General features: G+C 41.9%; 2 protein-coding genes across 2 annotated transcripts; both read left to right on the top strand.

Annotated features, from left to right (window-relative positions):
• The first annotated feature begins 839 nt into the window (after positions 1-839).
• Positions 840-4,201, top strand: sla2a (Src like adaptor 2a). Its single transcript, XM_041032893.1, has 8 exons — positions 840-992; positions 1,475-1,586; positions 1,694-1,793; positions 1,884-1,970; positions 2,356-2,459; positions 2,638-2,790; positions 2,877-3,000; positions 3,536-4,201. Exons 2-8 carry the CDS (start codon positions 1,514-1,516, stop codon positions 3,657-3,659), a joined length of 765 nt encoding a protein of 254 aa, XP_040888827.1. The 5' UTR covers positions 840-992; positions 1,475-1,513; the 3' UTR covers positions 3,660-4,201.
• A 36-nt stretch (positions 4,202-4,237) lies between these two features.
• Positions 4,238-17,263, top strand: trpc4apa (transient receptor potential cation channel, subfamily C, member 4 associated protein a). The gene is given in 19 exon segments (XM_041033302.1): positions 4,238-4,273; positions 4,275-4,442; positions 6,663-6,791; positions 6,914-7,030; positions 7,198-7,255; positions 7,375-7,430; positions 7,630-7,758; positions 9,191-9,392; positions 9,470-9,655; positions 9,745-9,887; positions 9,980-10,111; positions 10,220-10,278; positions 10,371-10,556; positions 10,741-10,831; positions 10,930-11,070; positions 11,197-11,308; positions 11,606-11,718; positions 11,953-12,159; positions 14,308-17,263. Coding segments are annotated over 19 exon segments (2,403 nt in total). The 3' UTR covers positions 14,446-17,263.
• The last annotated feature ends 103 nt before the right edge of the window (positions 17,264-17,366 follow it).

Below are 17,366 nucleotides of genomic sequence, written 5' to 3'. Positions count from 1 at the left end.
TTCAGTATAAATCTGATGTGTTGAAATAAAGATTATTTTAATATTTCCATTCACAGTAAAGTTGTGCTTTTGCTTCAAAAGAAGCGCACAGTACATTAATGCCTAGAATGAGAGGAGATATAACATTCTTGTGGCCTTATCAAAGTCTTAGTGGCATCTGAAGAGCAGGAACATCTCTCTCAGCAGATACTGAAACCAGAAATCTTTTCATTTCTGACGTAGAGAAATAAAATAAATGATAAAATGTGTATTTTCGTTGTCTTTTTCACACCCAAATGGTTTACCCATTAAAAAAATGCCCCTGTTGCCAATCATATTGCTCCACTACTGCTTTGTTTGACCGAATGTGCAGTGCCAGCACGATGGATGACCTGGTGACTGCTGATAAATCAGGGCACGAGTAGGCAGACAGGGAAAGCTTCATCATGCTTCTGCAGAGCATTGCCACTTATCTGATTTTAACATCAGTGGCAAAGTTTTAACATGACTGAGAATGACTGAATGTATTCAGAGCACTGGGTTGGCATGGAAAATGTGGCCAGATTCCATCACGGTTCAGCTGTAAAACCAAAAGGGAGGTAGTGGCAACTTTGTCCAATGTCAGCCTTTTTACATGAACCATCATTGTGGAATGATGTCACTAGTTCAGCCCACCACAATGCATCACGAGGCTCCTGTACATGTACATGTAAATCGTGCTTACGCAAGCATACAGTAAATTCCATAAACAAGTGATAAGCATGTAGCTCTACTTGAAAACAGCCTGCATGAGAGAGATCAATACGAACTGTTCTGAGTCAGGTCTTGAGCGTCACAGGAAGCTGCAGCCGGGTGACATACATAAAGACCATACAGGAAGCCTGGTCTCTTCAGACTGGGGAGCTTTTTCATCAAGACCTGGAATTTACTCGTTGCTCTGAGAAGGATCTGGCTCATTACTTTTTGAGAATACAATTTCTGCACAAACATTTTTGATACAGGAATTGAAGGAGGTGAGTATGTTACTTGCGACCTCTTCATGTTTATGAAATATCAATTATTTCAACTTACCAATGATCGTGCACCGTTGATGAATGGAGAAATGAGCTCCGGTTTAAACTGTTTTTTTAGATTAGTTAAGATATTTTATTAATGTGCTGTTGCCCGTAGAATGCAAAGTAGAATGCATCATGAGAATAAAATCTCATCTTTCCATTGTTGTTATGTATCTCTCTCATGTAACAAACACGCTGCCTGGAAATTTGACACAGGATATCAATGCCTGTTGTTGTGGTTAGGCACCTTCCTGTATCATCTGAGTTTTGCTGTGAGGTTACAAAGTAATGTGCAGCACCTGTAAGCTGTGTCGCTGGTGACCTAATGTGATAACTAGGGGAATAATTAAATTATGACTGTGTTATTGAAGGCCTTTGAAAAAGCACGATTTTATAATTATGATCCCTATCTCACTCTTTTTTCTGTCTCTCTTTCTAAGGCACAAGAGCCATTTCAAATCAGCAAGAAACCAAAGAACATGGGGATCTGCCCCATCAAATGTCAATCAAACCTGACAATCCTTGAAAATCCACCTGAACCTGAATCACCAGGTAGGTTCAATCCCCAAGACATCAACACAGAAAATAAAAACATTTATAAAAAAATTTAAGAAACGTGATTTGGTTTATTGTTTTCATCTCATTCTTTCTCTCTGCAGTCCCCCAGGAAAGCATGATTGTTTCCCTCTATAACTACCCGTCCTTTGATCACACTGGATTGACCTTGTGCATGGGGGAAAGGCTAACCATCATATCAGAGTACGTGGTGTAGCTCCTTATGTCTCACCGTAACTCTTGGTTTCACCTCAGCAGACACAAGTACTCATGACTGCTTATTTTCTCCAACAGCGATGGTGACTTTATGATGGTGAGATCCTCAACCACAGGCCGTGAGTGCTACATCCCCACTAACTACACCGCCAAGGTGACACACAGGTGAGTTACAGTCATGAAGATGCGTGTCAAGACGTCTGTCACTGTACCGTCTGTGTGTGTGTATGTGTGTGTGTGTGTGTGTGAGAAAACGGTGGGGTTATACATAAGTGAAATGAAAGGTGGGGAGTTCCCTGGCAGGTCGTCTCTGCGTAGGTGAACTTCATCTCAGTGGAGACAGATGTTTGGAACAAGACGTTTCTCTCAGCGACATGACATCAGCCTCTGCCTCCTGTAGTTTCAGTCCTCCTCCAGTCGCTGCTGTTGTTCCAGTGGATTTTCCAAACCTTAAAAACAACAGCAAAATATCTTGTTTTGTTTGCATGACAACCCTCTGTCTTACTGTTCCCACTAGTCTAAATGTCTCCCGTGTCTTCACTCTGTCCAGGTGGCTGTTCACAGGCATCAGCAGGTACAAAGCAGTGGAGCTGCTCCTGCATCCCAATAACCAGACTGGAGCCTTCTTGATCAGAGAGTCAGAGACAAACAGAGGTCAGAATGTTTTCTTTCTTTTCTTTTTCTTTTTTTTGTTTTTAATACAAAAATAAGATGAGCCTTAAAATGTTGTGTGGTGTTAGTGGAGCAATATAATTTCCATCCTTTCGAGAGGGTTAACACTTAACAGAAGTTAAGTTTAACTGCTGCGTCTGTGTGCTATTTCTGTCTTTAGATTGTTACTCGCTGTCCGTCTTGAGGAGAACCAACTCCTCGTACCAAGACAGTGTGAAGCACTACCGCATCTGTCAGCTCCAAAATGGCTGGGTCTACATATCTTCAGGACTCACCTTCCCCTCCCTGCATCGCCTGGTGGAACACTATTCAGGTCAGTGCTGAGGATGTACTGCTGTTTTCTCACCTCAGTCCTCAAACCCTGAAAGAGAGATATTAAAACGTTTCCTCCTTTGACAGAGTTTACAGATGGATTGTTCTGTCGGCTGACACTGCCTTGCTTCATCCAGGGTGACTCTAGAGAGGCCAGGCCTATACCCACAACTATCAGGAGGCCTACCATCAACTGGAAGGACATTAGCAGGTGCGGCAGACCCTCTCTAGCTTTGCATCTGCTGATACCTGCCACAAGATGTCGCTCTGTTGCTTGGTACAGAGTACTGCATCAGCCCCTAGTGGCCTATCTTGGTGGAGCTTATCATTTTCAGTTTTTGTTGACAGTGTCACAAAGATGTTGATTCAACTCTTCATAAATTTGTGTTTCGGGGTTGAATAAACTGAGTGAGAAGAGTGTGTATACAATACCAAAACATATGCCAACAGATAAGACCGTACTTGCACTGGATATCTGCCAAGTTTGAGTGTCTGTAACAAAGCGTAGAGCAGAATGCTCCTGGAAATGAGCATTAGTGTTCAGCCCCCCCCACAAAAAAAATAATGGTGATAAATGTGGCCTACAATAGATGATAATTATCTAATTCAGAGCATCTTCTGTCCATGTTTACACAACAGTTAAAACAGAAACTTCAACCATTTTTGGGAAAAACTGTGGAAAAGTGAAAATTAAGCACTTTCTTATCACTTATACTGTAATCACTTCACTTTTGTGTCTCCTCCAGGTCTGTGATCTACAGGAGGAAGAGAACGGATTCAGATCACTCTCTGGTGAGCGAGGGGCTGAGGGAGGCCATCAGCTCTTACCTCCAAATGACGGGAGGAAACGATCACAGCTGGGACACTTGAGGAAAGACGGCGGATCAGTCAGAAAGAATGAAGTCAGACAGATAGCAGTCAAATACTGAACTGTCTCATTTGCAGTTTGGGCAAGCCAAAGGAAGAGGTCGCCTGTATGCCCATATGCAGCCCTAGTACACCGTCCTTTAGTGGCAGGAGAGCTGAGACACTACAATGCTTGGAGCGGTGACATACTATATGTCAGCAAGAGGCAGTTTTTGTGCCCACAGAGCCACACAGTGGATGTGAGAGCTAAAAGTTAAAAGACAGTGAGACATATTCTTATTTAATCTCAAAGGCTGAATGTATCCCTTAATTTACAACCTAATTTGTACATGCTGTTTGAATGTAATATTTTATGTTAATATTACTGTTATATGATTGTTGTCATGGGTATGTTATTGGAATCCAATAAAGTGCGTTAGCTATGTGATAAATGAGCAACATACAAATATAACCACCTAAACACAGAAGACTCTGGCCTATATTTTCTTAGTATTACTTGGTATAAAGTGGTTATCATAATAAACAGTTAAAATAAAATGAATGTGACTGGATTCTTGCAGAGTGTGCCTTTCTGCCAGCAGATGCCGCTTAATTATCTCCAATAATTCATCAAAGCCTTCCACTTCCTGCCCGAACAGTTCAGTTCAGGAAGAAGAAATAATGGCGACGCTTCTGGGGTCCGAGTCCCCTTGTACTGGAGGAAAACGAAGAAATTGCAACAGCAATATTGTCACAAAGTTCACGGCCAGTAAAATTACCGGCCAGGGTTTCAGTCGCGGCACACAGGTAAGAGAAACGATGCATGTTACGGGAGTAAACACAGCGGAAAGTTGGTCGACTGAGACCAGGGACTTGCGCTTGGAACCCAGCCTGAACACGAAGACGTTGTCCTGGAGACTTGACTGGAGATGTAGCCGGTCCAGTCAGCTTTGGCTTTACAGCTAGCTACAACATGACGGGGTATTTTTGAAAAAGTAACTCGTAACCTTTGACGCCGTTGAGCTATGTCTAACAGTATTTGCTCGCTGACAAGCCAAATAACGTTAGCACTACAAGAAGTGTATGAAGCAGGCTCCGCACCAAATGGGTCTTTTGTTGTTAGCTTCACGTTAGCTTAGCATCGCAGGCCAGGTTAAAGACGACATAAATGCGTCTTGAACAGCACGTTTAACGGGATATTATTATTTCTGTTGGGCATTGGGGTGTCCGTGTTACTGGAGAGGCGGTAGTTCAGGTTTAGAAGCGTTTAAATCACCCAACGTTAATCAACGACACTAACATTTGCTAATGTTAGCAAACACGGTAACGTCAGCTAGCTAGCTAAGCCAGCTGAACAGCTCAGGTGATTACGTAACGACACACTAACCACAATAACTATCGTTCCCATAAATGGATACGCCGCAACAGCTGTTTGCACAAGTTAATGTTAGCAAGTTTGTTTTTTATTTCCACACTAGAAAACATTTACAAGGTATCTGCAGGTTTTGAGGACAAATGGCCCCGTTTGCGTTTTGATATAACGCTAGTTTACGTCAGCTGTTATGTTGTTTTTTTTTTTTGTCTGACCAGTCCTCAGGCATGTTGACGTCGCACATGTACATTTTGACACGTTTAATCACCGTACATCGGCTCCACTGTCTTTACTAAACACCCGCGACTTAACCCGTTGAATTGCAAATCCAATAAAACCATTTATTCCAGTTTGCGTGCTTCATTTGTGCATGTCAGTGTCGTGCCTTTCATCTTCATCGCTGACTTGCAGTTTTCTAGGTAACCTAAGTTAGTTGCTTCTCGGCGGTGATTTCTAAAGTAAAGCCGCACAACAACGCAAACCTTTTGTTTTAGGATAATTTCCTTGATCACCTGGAAAATGTCGAATTTGACCACTTTTTCTCAGGCTGCTCAGAGAGGGTTGGGTCAGCGGCCGTGGTCACAGAAATTTTGAAAATACACTGGTGTCGTGTCAGTGCTACTGATAAATCACATCACAAACATGGCAGGTTTTTGGTGTGAGGGGCCAGTCTTCAGGAGTGTAGGTCATCAGCAGGCCAAAAAGCTGCAGCAGAGAGCACAGACACATTCCTCAGTCAGGTTACCTCTCCTGCCCTGTTTGCAAAATAGTTTGTTATTTTGAGAGGAAACCACTGTGGACCCCACCACACCTCTACCTTTATATTAAATAGTAAATAGTAAATAGTTACTCAGATATGAATAATTACTTGGTCACCAAGATAAAATTTTAAATTGTGGTTGTCAGTATTTAGATTTTCTAATTTACAATGATTACAAAGTTCCAAATTGTTTTCTTGGAGGTGGACTGCCTATGGTGCCTGAGTTATAGGAATAAGAATTTTTATTATTCAACATTTGGAATGAAAAGAGGCTGCGTGAAATCTGAGTGAGCTTCTTGGAAACTCCAGGATTTACAAAATGTTTCTTCCTTGTGAAAAGATGAAATTATGATTCTTAGGAGTAAATACACACCCAGGAGATCATTTTTATGTTCTGTTTGGGTGAGGCATTATCGTGTAATTTTTCATTCATAAATGTCTAAAGCCATGTCATTGTCACAGCTTTAGAGTGTGTCAACAGTGAGCATTGCAGTCACACAGAAAATGTGTGTGTGCATTCATTACTTGTAGAATCAATAAATCCATTTGATAAAGAAAATGTCCTCTTCTGTGACCTTTCCAAAAACCTCAATTCAGAATGCTGCACAAGAGTTTAGTTTACACACACACACATACACAGCACACCTATGATTAGATCACTCTACTGGCCTCTAGTATGCTGTAGGGTCAACTTTAAGATTCTGCTGCACCTTATGGGCTTGCTTCACAATATATTTGCACTAACTGACTTCACGAACTCTCTTGTTGTATGGTCTCAGTTACTACAATGACAGACCTTTAAAACCGTTTTGAAGCAGTTAAACATACAATTAAACAAGTAATCTTCCCTGTGTAAATTTCACTTTTAAAGTTTGCCTCTTTTTATGTGTCGCAGCTCCCAGGAGGCCTTCTCCAGGAGAGAGATAAACGGGCCAAGTGGAATGGCATCCCTACTCTGCTGCAGAAGCTCTATGAGAGCAGCCATCCCAACAGTGACCTCTCCCATGCCCACAACGTTCTTAAGGTAGCCACACAGCACTAGTCCACGTGAGGCTGTAGAATTACTGCTCTTTGCCACTTGTTGGTGAATGTTTCACTTTGGAGCCTGGGTGATGTAAATTCCATGTGAACAATGGTTTTTGTCAGGTATTATCATCCCAGCTCTCTATGGAGGCCATGTCTTTTGTCACGGAGGACAGGAAGACCGCTCAGGAATCCACCTTCCCCAACACGTACACCTTTGACCTCTTTGGTGGAGTCGATGTAAGTTCCTGATGCCTGATTCTCTGTTATTGTTGGACTCAAAGGCTCTGAAGCCTGTTCACTGTGGACAGTCAGTTGTCATGTGTAGTTATGTGTAGTACAACTCATACTGAGACACTAGAGATATAAAAACAGTACTGAATGCTTGTTTTACTGTTTCCCTGAAGCTGCTTGTGGAGATCTTGATGAGACCCACACTAACTATGCAGAAGAAAAAACCCAAAAGTAAGTAGGACTGACATTACATCCACAAACATGTCTGCTTTTATTGGGAGGTTAACGTGTTTTTATATGAAGACATTTGACTCGAATTTAGACTGACGTCTGTGTCTCTCTTGCAACAGTGAATGATGACTTGGTCAAGGACTGCCTTAGTGTTCTCTACAACTGTTGTATATGTGTGAGTATCCTATTACATTTTTTTACATACCAGAGAAATGTCAGAGGTGCACCATACCTTGCTCCAGCTTAGCATGCGTATATAGCAAGGATTTTCCTTGCAGTTGTTCTGTGCAGTTATATTTTCTCAAAACAAGGTCACTTTAACAAATGTGAACTGGCGGAATTTAATTAATGTGCACATTTTTTTTTATTCATAGACGGAGGGGGTCACAAAGAGCCTGGCAGCGAGAGATGATTTTGTTCTGTTTCTCTTCACCCTGATGACAAACAAGAAGACCTTCCTACAGACTGCTACTCTAATTGAAGATATTCTTGGAGTCAAAAAGGTCAGAGTTATACTTGGATTAAATCCTCAGCGTGAGCTTTAGGCATTGTTTATGGCCCTGTTGACTCCAGAGTTGAAAGGTCAATGAAGTCACTTTATGCAGTGACATTTTATGCTCTTAAAAACTAATCTTTTCCTTAGGCCCTCTTTTTTTAAAAATCAGTCAAATTCATATTTGAACTTAATTTTTCTGTGAAAATAACTTTTTAATCTTTGCTCTGCAGGCTAATGTATATTGTTGTCCACTGACTCCCTTGTCCATGTACAGACACCTCTAATGCCAGACTATTTATGCCTAGCAGAGCTGCTAACACCCTAATGTCACAACACTGCCTTAATTTTAGAATCATGCTGTGCTCCACTTGAATTTCTCTTGATATCAAGCAACAATTTAAAATTTGTGTTCCTTTTTTCTGATTAGGCCATGTTACTAAATGTTCTAAATGTTTAAACCATGCTGCACCGTCAAGGTGTTTATGGTGCCAACAGGTGGAGGCTTAAGACTTTCCAATTAGAGCTTGTGCTTCTCCTCAAAAATTACAGTTACTTGATCATCTGCAACTAAGTTAATTATCTGTAGATCAAAGTGTCAGGGTGATTGCAAACTTTGGGCTGCTTGTGTTTTCTATATAATTTCTTGTCCTGGTAATGTTAATGGATGGTAAAGAGACAATCAGGAGCAGATCAGTTAAAGGTTGTCCTCCTTCTTTTTTAGTAATGATGACAGAGAAATTAATGTTTTGTGATCTAACAAAAGTATTGCCAGTGCAGATGATGTCCTCTCTTTATGAAACAAAGTGAGAGAATGGCACTAGGAATGTTTAAGGCATATAATGCACGATGCTATGCACAGGATGTCTGTATCATTAGGAATGGTTTTACAGCAGCTGACGATTTAAACGTCTCCAACACCATGACAGAAGTATCATGCTGCTTTAAGGCCTCTTACATTTGTTACAAGGAATGTTACGACACAGAAGGGCAGTGCAAGGGGTGTTCCTCATGAGCTTACAGAGAATGTAGAAAATGTGTGGTCCCAAATTTGTCACATGCTAACATCTTGCAACTAGCTAAGACATTTAATGTTTTCAAAAACTCTTTTTGCAGCAGTGGACACTGACTGTTTTTAAGTACCCTGTTTAAGCATTACTATGCCTTAGCTTTCCCTGGGTGTATTAAAGGTTTCAGTGAAGCTGATATACGCACAGGCATGCCTTGTATGGATTATTTATTAGAGTTAAGGAAGCAATCCTGAGACAGTGCTTTTGCGTCTGGTAACTTATTATTTCAGATCAAAATAGATTAAAAAAAAAAAAACTGCTGCGATCTGTGATGCTGATTATTTGTTTCTAATTTAAAGTGAAAAGTTCAAATCATATTGTTTTATGGTGAGATTTTTTTGTGGTAACGGTTCATGTGTTTCAATTTTAAAGGAGATGATCCAGTTAGAAGGCATCCCCAACCTGTCAGGCCTGGTCCAAAGCTTTGACCAGCAACAGCTGGCCAACTTCTGCCGCATCCTGTCTGTCACCATCTCAGAACCCGATGTAGGAAACGATGACAAGCACACCCTGCTGGCCAAAAATGCCCAGCAGAAACGCAATGCTAGCCCGTCACGGGCGGAGGTCAACCAGGGTAAGTTGTCTTTAAACACAACATATTTTGTGCCACTGTAGTAGTAAATGGTGAACTCACATGTTCTTTCCCTTCAGTAACCCTCCTGAACATCCCTGGGTTCATTGAGCGGCTGTGTAAGCTGGCTACTAGAAAGGTGTCTGAGGCCACAGGAGCTAACTTCCTGCAGGAGCTGGAGGACTGGTACACATGGCTGGACAATGCTCTGGTGCTAGACGCCCTTATGCAGATGGCTACTGAGGAGGCTGAGCAAAGTAGTACAGGTGAGACAACTGTCACTTGTGCTGCTAGTTCCTCGTCCTACTTAAATCCTACAAACTCTGACTGAGATACTTACTTCCCTCACTTTCAGAGTCATCAGATGAGAGTTCCCTGGCCACCAGCCCCCTGAGACATCGACTTCCCCAGTCCATGAAGATTGTCCATGAGATCATGTATAAAGTGGAAGTGCTCTATGTGCTATGTGTCCTTCTCATGGGCCGACAAAGGAACCAGGTACTTAACAACACATCTTCTCTCTCCTTGAGATTTAAGTGCAAGTGTTGCAGAGTGTAGTTCACTGACCACCGCATTGTGTGTCTGCACAGGTCCACAAGATGCTGGCTGAGTTTCGTCTCATCCCAGGGCTCAATAACCTGTTTGACAAGCTGATCTGGAGGAAGTACACTGCTTCAAATCATGTGGTGCACGGCCAGAATGAGAACTGCGACTGTAGTCCAGTACGAGCTTTTAGCACAACACTCCATTTGGAAACTGACTCTGGGCAATTAAGGGAAACGTTTTCAAGTTTAACATGACCTTTAAAACTCTTTATTTTCATTATACAGGAGATATCCTTCAAAATCCAGTTTTTGCGGCTACTCCAGAGTTTCAGTGATCATCATGAGTAAGTGACTCGTAACTCAGTCACTTTGGATCAGACTTTACTTCATTTTAAGCTGCGTTTATTTTTTGTTTAATGTGTTGTCTGTCTTTCAGGAACAAGTACCTCCTGCTGAATAGCCAGGAGCTGAATGAACTGAGTGCCATATCCATGAAGGCTAACATCCCCGAGGTGGAAGCTCTTGTCAACACAGACAGAAGCCTAGTGTGTGATGGGAAGAAGGGCCTCCTCACGCGCCTCCTCGCTGTCATGAAGAGGGAACCTCCAGACTCGTCCTTCAGGTCAGCATTTGTAAAAACCAAAGATCATGATGCAGGAGGTGAAGATGTTAATATTTTAAGTGTGATCCGACTTGAAGAATTCAAACATTCCTATAGTGGAGCACCAGGCTCTCTGCTACTTTGGATTTGATTTGTAGTTCTGCTTTTTATAGCTTTGCTGACTCTTTCTGTTGTGTGTGTGTAGATTCTGGCAGGCGAGGGCAGTGGAAAGTTTTCTCAGAGGAGCCACCTCCTATGCAGACCAAATGTTCCTCCTGAAGAGGGGACTACTAGAGGTAAAACTCCACAGTCCACACCGCACAGATCTCTCCTTGATTTTTTTTACCTCTCTTGGTTAAATAGTTGCTCACCTTCTACTTTCATCCCTCGACAGCACATCTTGTTCTGCATCATAGATAGTGGCTGTACGTCACGAGATGTCCTACAGAGCTACTTTGATCTGCTGGGAGAGCTCATGAAGTTCAACATCGATGCCTTCAAAAGATTCAACAAATATGTCAACACACCAGAGAAGGTACAATTGTACAACCTGTAAAAAGTTATTGTACATGCTGGCCGAACGGAATTAAATTTTACAACCGTTTTTAACTTGTGCATCAGCTAGAGTGTTAGATGGTATGGTTTGATTTCTCTTCTGTAGTTTCAGACCTTCCTGACACAGATCAACAGCTCTCTGGTGGACTCTAACATGCTGGTGCGCTGCATCGTTCTTTCATTGGACCGCTTTGAGAGCCAGACTGAAGATGTCAAAGGTAAACGGAGATGGAAAGTTTGCCCATGTTGTATACTTCTGACAGAATATACTGATCAACACCACCTACGTTGACAGTTAATGTTGGACCATGTCCATACTTATATGGATAAATCTGAAAACACTGTTATTTAAACACATTGTATTAAATAAAAGTGTTTTCAGAGCGTTTTCTCTGTGATGTTCATATTGAATACAAAAAGTTTCCTTGTTTTTGTTTTAAGTTCTCACATAAATGGAAGTGCTACTTCTGTAAGAGGTTTTTAGGAATTGATTTTACTGTTTGTATTCCCCTCAGTGGTGGAGGTACTTTCTGAGTGCTGCCTTCTGTCCTACATGGCCAGAGTGGAGAACAGGCTTTCCTTCCTTTTCCGACTGATCAACATCATCAACGTACAGACTCTCACTCAGGTCTTGTTTCATTTTTACTTTGTCACATGTGTTCGGAGGAATTCAAAACAGTTGTGGAATGAGGAACTCTTGGTTTCACAAATCAACCAAACTATTTTATTCTAAACCTAAATTAATGTTGGTTGCAATTAGAAGTTTAATTGATTTGTATCTGTCAGGATTGTGATGCAAAATACTTAATCACTCAAGTCCTTTTCCTTTTTGTATCCATGCCATCCCCCGTTTTCCCTGCAGGAGAATGTGAGCTGTTTAAACACCAGTTTGGTGATCTTGATGCTGGCCAGAAGAAAGGCTAAACTGCCCTTCTACCTCAACGCCCTGCGGGAGAAGGAGTACGCTGAGAAGTACCCGGGCTGCCTGCTCAACAACTTCCACAACCTACTGCGCTTCTGGCAGCGCCACTACCTCAACAAGGACAAAGATAGCACCTGTCTGGAGAATGTGAGTAGCTCTCACTCTTTCCTGCACACAGTTAAAACTTCAGCGAGTCAGAGTCTCCTCTCAGTCTTTACCATTAATGTTCAGTGGGCCAGAGGTGTCGAACCTGTTCCACAAAGGGCCATGTGGCTGCAGGTAGTTGATTAAATGAGTCAATTCCTGTGTGCTGCTGCTTCTTTGGAACAAAAACCTGCAGCCACATGGCCCTTTGTGGAACAGGTTTGACACCTGTGCCGTAGGCACTGCGTAGCCACTTACCCTACACCATTTCCCGACGTACAGCTTCCTAGGAATGCAACAACACGTCACAGCGAGGCAGCAACTGTGACTGGTTTGCTTGGTAGGATGTCTCTTAGTGGCAGACCTACTTCTGCCTCAGTCATTTCAGTGGCCATATTCATCATCTCCTCTGATGTCTTCTCTCTTTCCTGCATTTCGGTAAAAATAACTTTTACTCAACATTTATCAGCTCCAAGTCTATCATGAGTCAGTAGCCATTGTTTGAAGTACAGAAAGAAACTCTACACAGTGACGTAAACAAACCCCACTTCCAGCTAGCACTGTGGGGGTGTAATTGCAGAGTGACGCTGACAAACCAGCGCACAAGTATAAATGTTCGCTATGACGTTGGTTCTGTGTTAGTCCTGCAAAGAAGTATGACCTCATCTTGTAGATTTGGAAAGTGTTAACTGTTGTAAGTTGGAAATCCTCCAAATTTCCAGGAAATTTACCTCCTTTTCCACTGAGGGAAACTGGTTGGTGGGAAAGATCCTTTATGTTTTAAGTGTTCACTATCATCGGCTGGAGTGATGTGTCAATGCAGTGATAAAGTGACTGCACACAGAAAACCCTAAAATATTCCTTGGAAGACAAACAGTTCTTTGCGCCAGCCTCCTTGGACTGAATATCTACCACAAGCAATGTCTACTCTCAGTCAACTGAAACATCAGGCTTTTAGTTTGGAAGGTTTTGTGCTGTTGCAGTATTACTCACTTAGTTCAGTAAAACTCATGGATGCCTGAGATAAGTTTCGCTTGGTCACTGTCACTGTGTTGGAGCTGTAGCAGCTTCACTTACAGTAAGGTAGTCCACATTCCCCAGTGGTGAGGGTTTTATACTTTGTACTTTTTAGCACTGAAGCTGAAAAATACTGCTGATCAGTATTTTTACTTAAACAGTGGGTTAAATGGTCAGAGGGCTCCCTCGTAGTGACAGAGACACAGGCCATTCCCCTCAGCTGATAAACCCACTGTACACAGCATGCCCAGTACCAAACAGCAAACAGACAAAGTTAGAGTCTAGCTGGTGAACGTAGTGGAGAGCCTGTTACTTCCCTCTGGACTTTGGTGAAACCAAAATGGGGATTAAAGCTGAGTGAATGTTGGGCTTAAAATTCACCAGCTGGAGAGAAGCATGAGTCCAAATGAATGTTAGTGTCACTGTACCTGCTGAAGATGTGAATAGCTGTTTGATAACCTGTTAGCAGTAACAGCTTTATAAGGTGGTGTCAGTGTAATGTTTTTGCTTCCTCCACTGCCCCCAAGTGGTCAAAAATGATCAATCATGGCTGCTTCAGTATTAATGGAGTTTCATAACGTTTCAAGTATATACATGACCTTAACCATCAACACCGTTTGTAGCTACAGCTCACGCTGCTGTAGATGTTGTCACATGTAAACACAAGGTTGATCACTTTGATTTAATCTCATTTGCTCATTTGTTAATGGTGAAATTATCAGCTTAATATATATGTAGGCATTAGTACTGATCCAATGGACAGCCAGGATTACAGCTAAGCTAGGCTGGTTTATCTGAGCCTGCGAACTGTGCCTTACACGAGAAGGGTAAGTTGACAGCTAATTGAAGATACTAACCGTTGCCAGAAACTGTGGTCATGCCATCATCTGCCGCTTATCTGGGTCCAGGCCCTGGTTGCGGGGGCAGCTGCACAGTCCACAATGCACCGAAGTCCTACGGCACCTCCCACAGGTGGTGAACCCATGGGAGGTGGTGCCGTCCAGAGTGGGGGTCAAACCCTTGACCTAGTTTGCAGAAACTGTGGTTAGCTAGCTAATTAAGATGCAGTCAGTAACGAGCAGTTAATCAAAATGAGTTTTATTGTTCTAACTCCTCTCTGGGCTCACTCCTCAGAGCTCCTGTATTCCCTTCAGCTACTGGAAGGAGACGGTGTCAGTTCTGCTGGGCTCAGACAGGACTTCTCTCTGTGCCATAGCGAGCTACATTGATGAGCCCTTCATGGATCTGGACAGAGACCTGCTGGAAGATTGACCTCCAGCGTGTGCACTGACTACGCTGGGTGTGGGGGGTGGGGTGGGACAGGGCAGAGGGTCACAAGGAGCATGGACACCTAAAGCTGGTGATGACTCCACAGAGCTGAGCCATCCAGACGCTTTGTGACTGCGTCTCTGGATGTAAAGACTCACCTGTTCACTGTTTGTTCCTACGCATGGAGGCTGTCATCACAGATGCGAGGGGACGTAATCTGCCCGGGTGGCGTCTTCTCGCTGAGTTACTGCTCTTCTTCAGAGGAAACCTGTATGCCCATCCCAGTTTGCCCCACATCATATAACAGACAATTGAGGGACCTTGGGAAATGACACCTGCATTGGTTGTTTGCTTTAGGTGAAATTCAGATAGAGCCTTTTATATAACCTATACAAAATTCTATGAAAAAAATATGTATGAACCAACAAATTATATGTTAGGAAAAAAGATTCTTTTCACACAGACTTGGTTTGGAAATGGCCACAGATTAAACTGTCAGGAGTCATCCGCCTCAACCTCCCACTACCTACACACACGCTGTCGACTCAGTGCCACTCCCCTTTCTGACCTTTGGGGGGAGAAACTGGGGTAACTGGTGAAGTTGGGAGTTTTTGCTGGGGTCTTCTCAATGAACTGCACTTTCATTTAACCTGTCTGTGGGTCTCTTTTATTAGGTGGCTGTTGTTGATTGGTGCTTTCTGGCTCTACTCTGAACATTTAGGTAGCTTGTGAGCCGGCTGACATGTTTCACAGGTCACACGAGGCTCCTCTCACCTAAAACCATCCACTCTGTCGTGGCTTCAGAAGCTTCACCCAGGGACTCGTCTCTTTTCCAGGTTATTTTTTTGCTGATCTATTTTTGTCTTGTTGAAAACAATGGCTTTTAGCTCTGGATAAACTGTAGAATAAAACATTGCACAGACAAAATTGTTTTTATTGTTTATTATATTTTAACACCTTTGATTAAAAACACCTTCATTTTGTAACAGAATTTGTATCCATGCTCTGAGAGATGCTTTGGGAAGAGAATAAACTATGCAGGTGCTAGTGTTAAGATACCGCTTTCATTGTTCCAGTACACACAAAGTTTGTTTTATGTGAAATTAGCCTTCAGCCCAACATTGTCACGATTGGATTGAAAGTAGAAACCACTGTCTCTGGTAAAATCTCAGACTACAGGCTGAGAATGACAATCTTTCCATGTGATGGCTCTTCTTGCTCGGTGCCACCACTCGAATTTTTAGTTTGGACTGAGAAGAGAGCAGAAAGCACAGCTGTGTTGATGATGTGTCCACGGCCTGAATGTGCAGTTGTTTTAGTGGAAATGGAAGGTGTGGAGCTGAACAGATATTCGGTGTCCCAAATTAAACAGGCCGAACCCAAGATGAGTACAAATGAATGAGCTACCTCATATTTTATCCTGATACCGTACAGATCAAATCACTTCTAATGACAAGTGTACAATTTTACTCCCAACATGTTTTCAGTCATAATACATGTTTATGTGAATGTAAAAGGGCATTTCTACATTTGGCCCGTGATGCCATGAGTTACTAGTGCTATGCCGCCTTGGGATGCAAACACACACACACACACACACACACGTCCTTTTACACTATTGAAGCCTTTTTTTATTTGCTTTGATGCTAATTAACCAGAAACATTTCTTTGTTTTCTAGCTTTCATTCAGCATGTCTTAAATCTCTTGATGGGTGTGTGCGTACTTTGAATTAGTTCATCTTTTGTGCTTTGCAGTGAAGTTAATGCAAGTACACTTTACAAGTGCTTCTCTCTTACAGATTCTCAGTTTCTCGCCAGATGCCCAAGATAAATGCTCTGTTTAACATGATGTGATTTGACACAGGGTACTTCTGCAGTGGTGTTACATTCTTAGTAGTGATCGTATGTTACCATGGATCTGAATCCCTCTTATCACTCCAGTTATCCACCATGGGAGTCAATGAAGCTATTGCTATAAAAAAAAAAAAAAAACATGAATGTTGTCAGTGCCCTTTTGGAGCAAATCCATAAACAATCCCTGACTTCTGTAGCTTTGTGATCTGAGTTTCTGGGGGACAGATCCCTCCATGATGCACAAGAGAGCTGATTCTCAACAGTTCTGTCGTATGTGGTGTGATGCTCCTAGTAGGCCTTAGATTTCATTCATTCATTAGTTTGTATAGAAAATGGTGAACTCTTATCCTCTTGGCCAATAACATGCTGCATAGTGTTTCATACAACACACTATTTGACTTTAATTTTTAGGTCCCTGATTTTCTAACTTTATTAACTGTAGATTTATGTATGTATGTTTATGTGTGTTCGGCATGATGAGAATATTATTAGACACATGTTCCAGCCAGTTCTAAACTCACATTGAAAACACACACCATGTGGTGCTTTTTTTCTTTTTAATCAAATATGATTGTATCTCACCTCACCACGGTCAACGGCATCTGTGGAAATTTTGTTTAAAAAAACAATTATTCATGGTGTAAAATCTAAAGCATTAATTCATTTTAGAAAACAATCCATATCTGGGTTTTTTTGCATTTGCGTTGGCATTGAATAATGCAGAAAGTCTTTCATGGCTGTGTTAAAAATTCACTTTTCCACTCTTATTAATCTCTTACTAATCCTGTTTGACCATCAAACAAACAGAGAAAAGATTCACATTTCAGTTTCACATTTAACTATAGCCACTTCTGTAACCAGCGTTAACCCTCATGTTCCTCCTCTAATGCTGGTACTGAACTTAATTTTCCTTATTTAACAACTGTTTGTCAAATTAATAATATAATAAATTCTTCTTTAGACCTTCTTTGGTGGATTTACATCTTCTTTGTCACTTTCACGCACGCACACAATAAAAATAATCAGTGATATTTAAAGATTTAAAAGTCTTTATTTGGAGTGTGTCCACA

The sequence above is a fragment of the Toxotes jaculatrix genome, chromosome 3, assembly GCF_017976425.1.
Source record: "Toxotes jaculatrix isolate fToxJac2 chromosome 3, fToxJac2.pri, whole genome shotgun sequence".
Taxonomy (NCBI): domain Eukaryota; kingdom Metazoa; phylum Chordata; class Actinopteri; family Toxotidae; genus Toxotes; species Toxotes jaculatrix.
The sequence above is the reverse complement of the archived record's forward strand: the minus strand, read 5'-3'. Positions and strand labels throughout refer to the sequence as shown.

What these genes read in the sequence shown, in the direction of transcription:
- sla2a (XM_041032893.1), top strand. Translation starts at nt 1,514, where the DNA reads ATGGGGATCTGCCCCATCAAATGTCAATCAAACCTGACAATCCTTGAA. An exon ending in ACCTGAACCTGAATCACCAG is followed by an intron (nt 1,587 to 1,693) that starts GTAGGTTCAATC and finishes TTCTCTCTGCAG; the next exon opens with TCCCCCAGGAAAGCATGATT. An exon ending in CCTGGTGGAACACTATTCAG is followed by an intron (nt 2,791 to 2,876) that starts GTCAGTGCTGAG and finishes CTCCTTTGACAG; the next exon opens with AGTTTACAGATGGATTGTTC.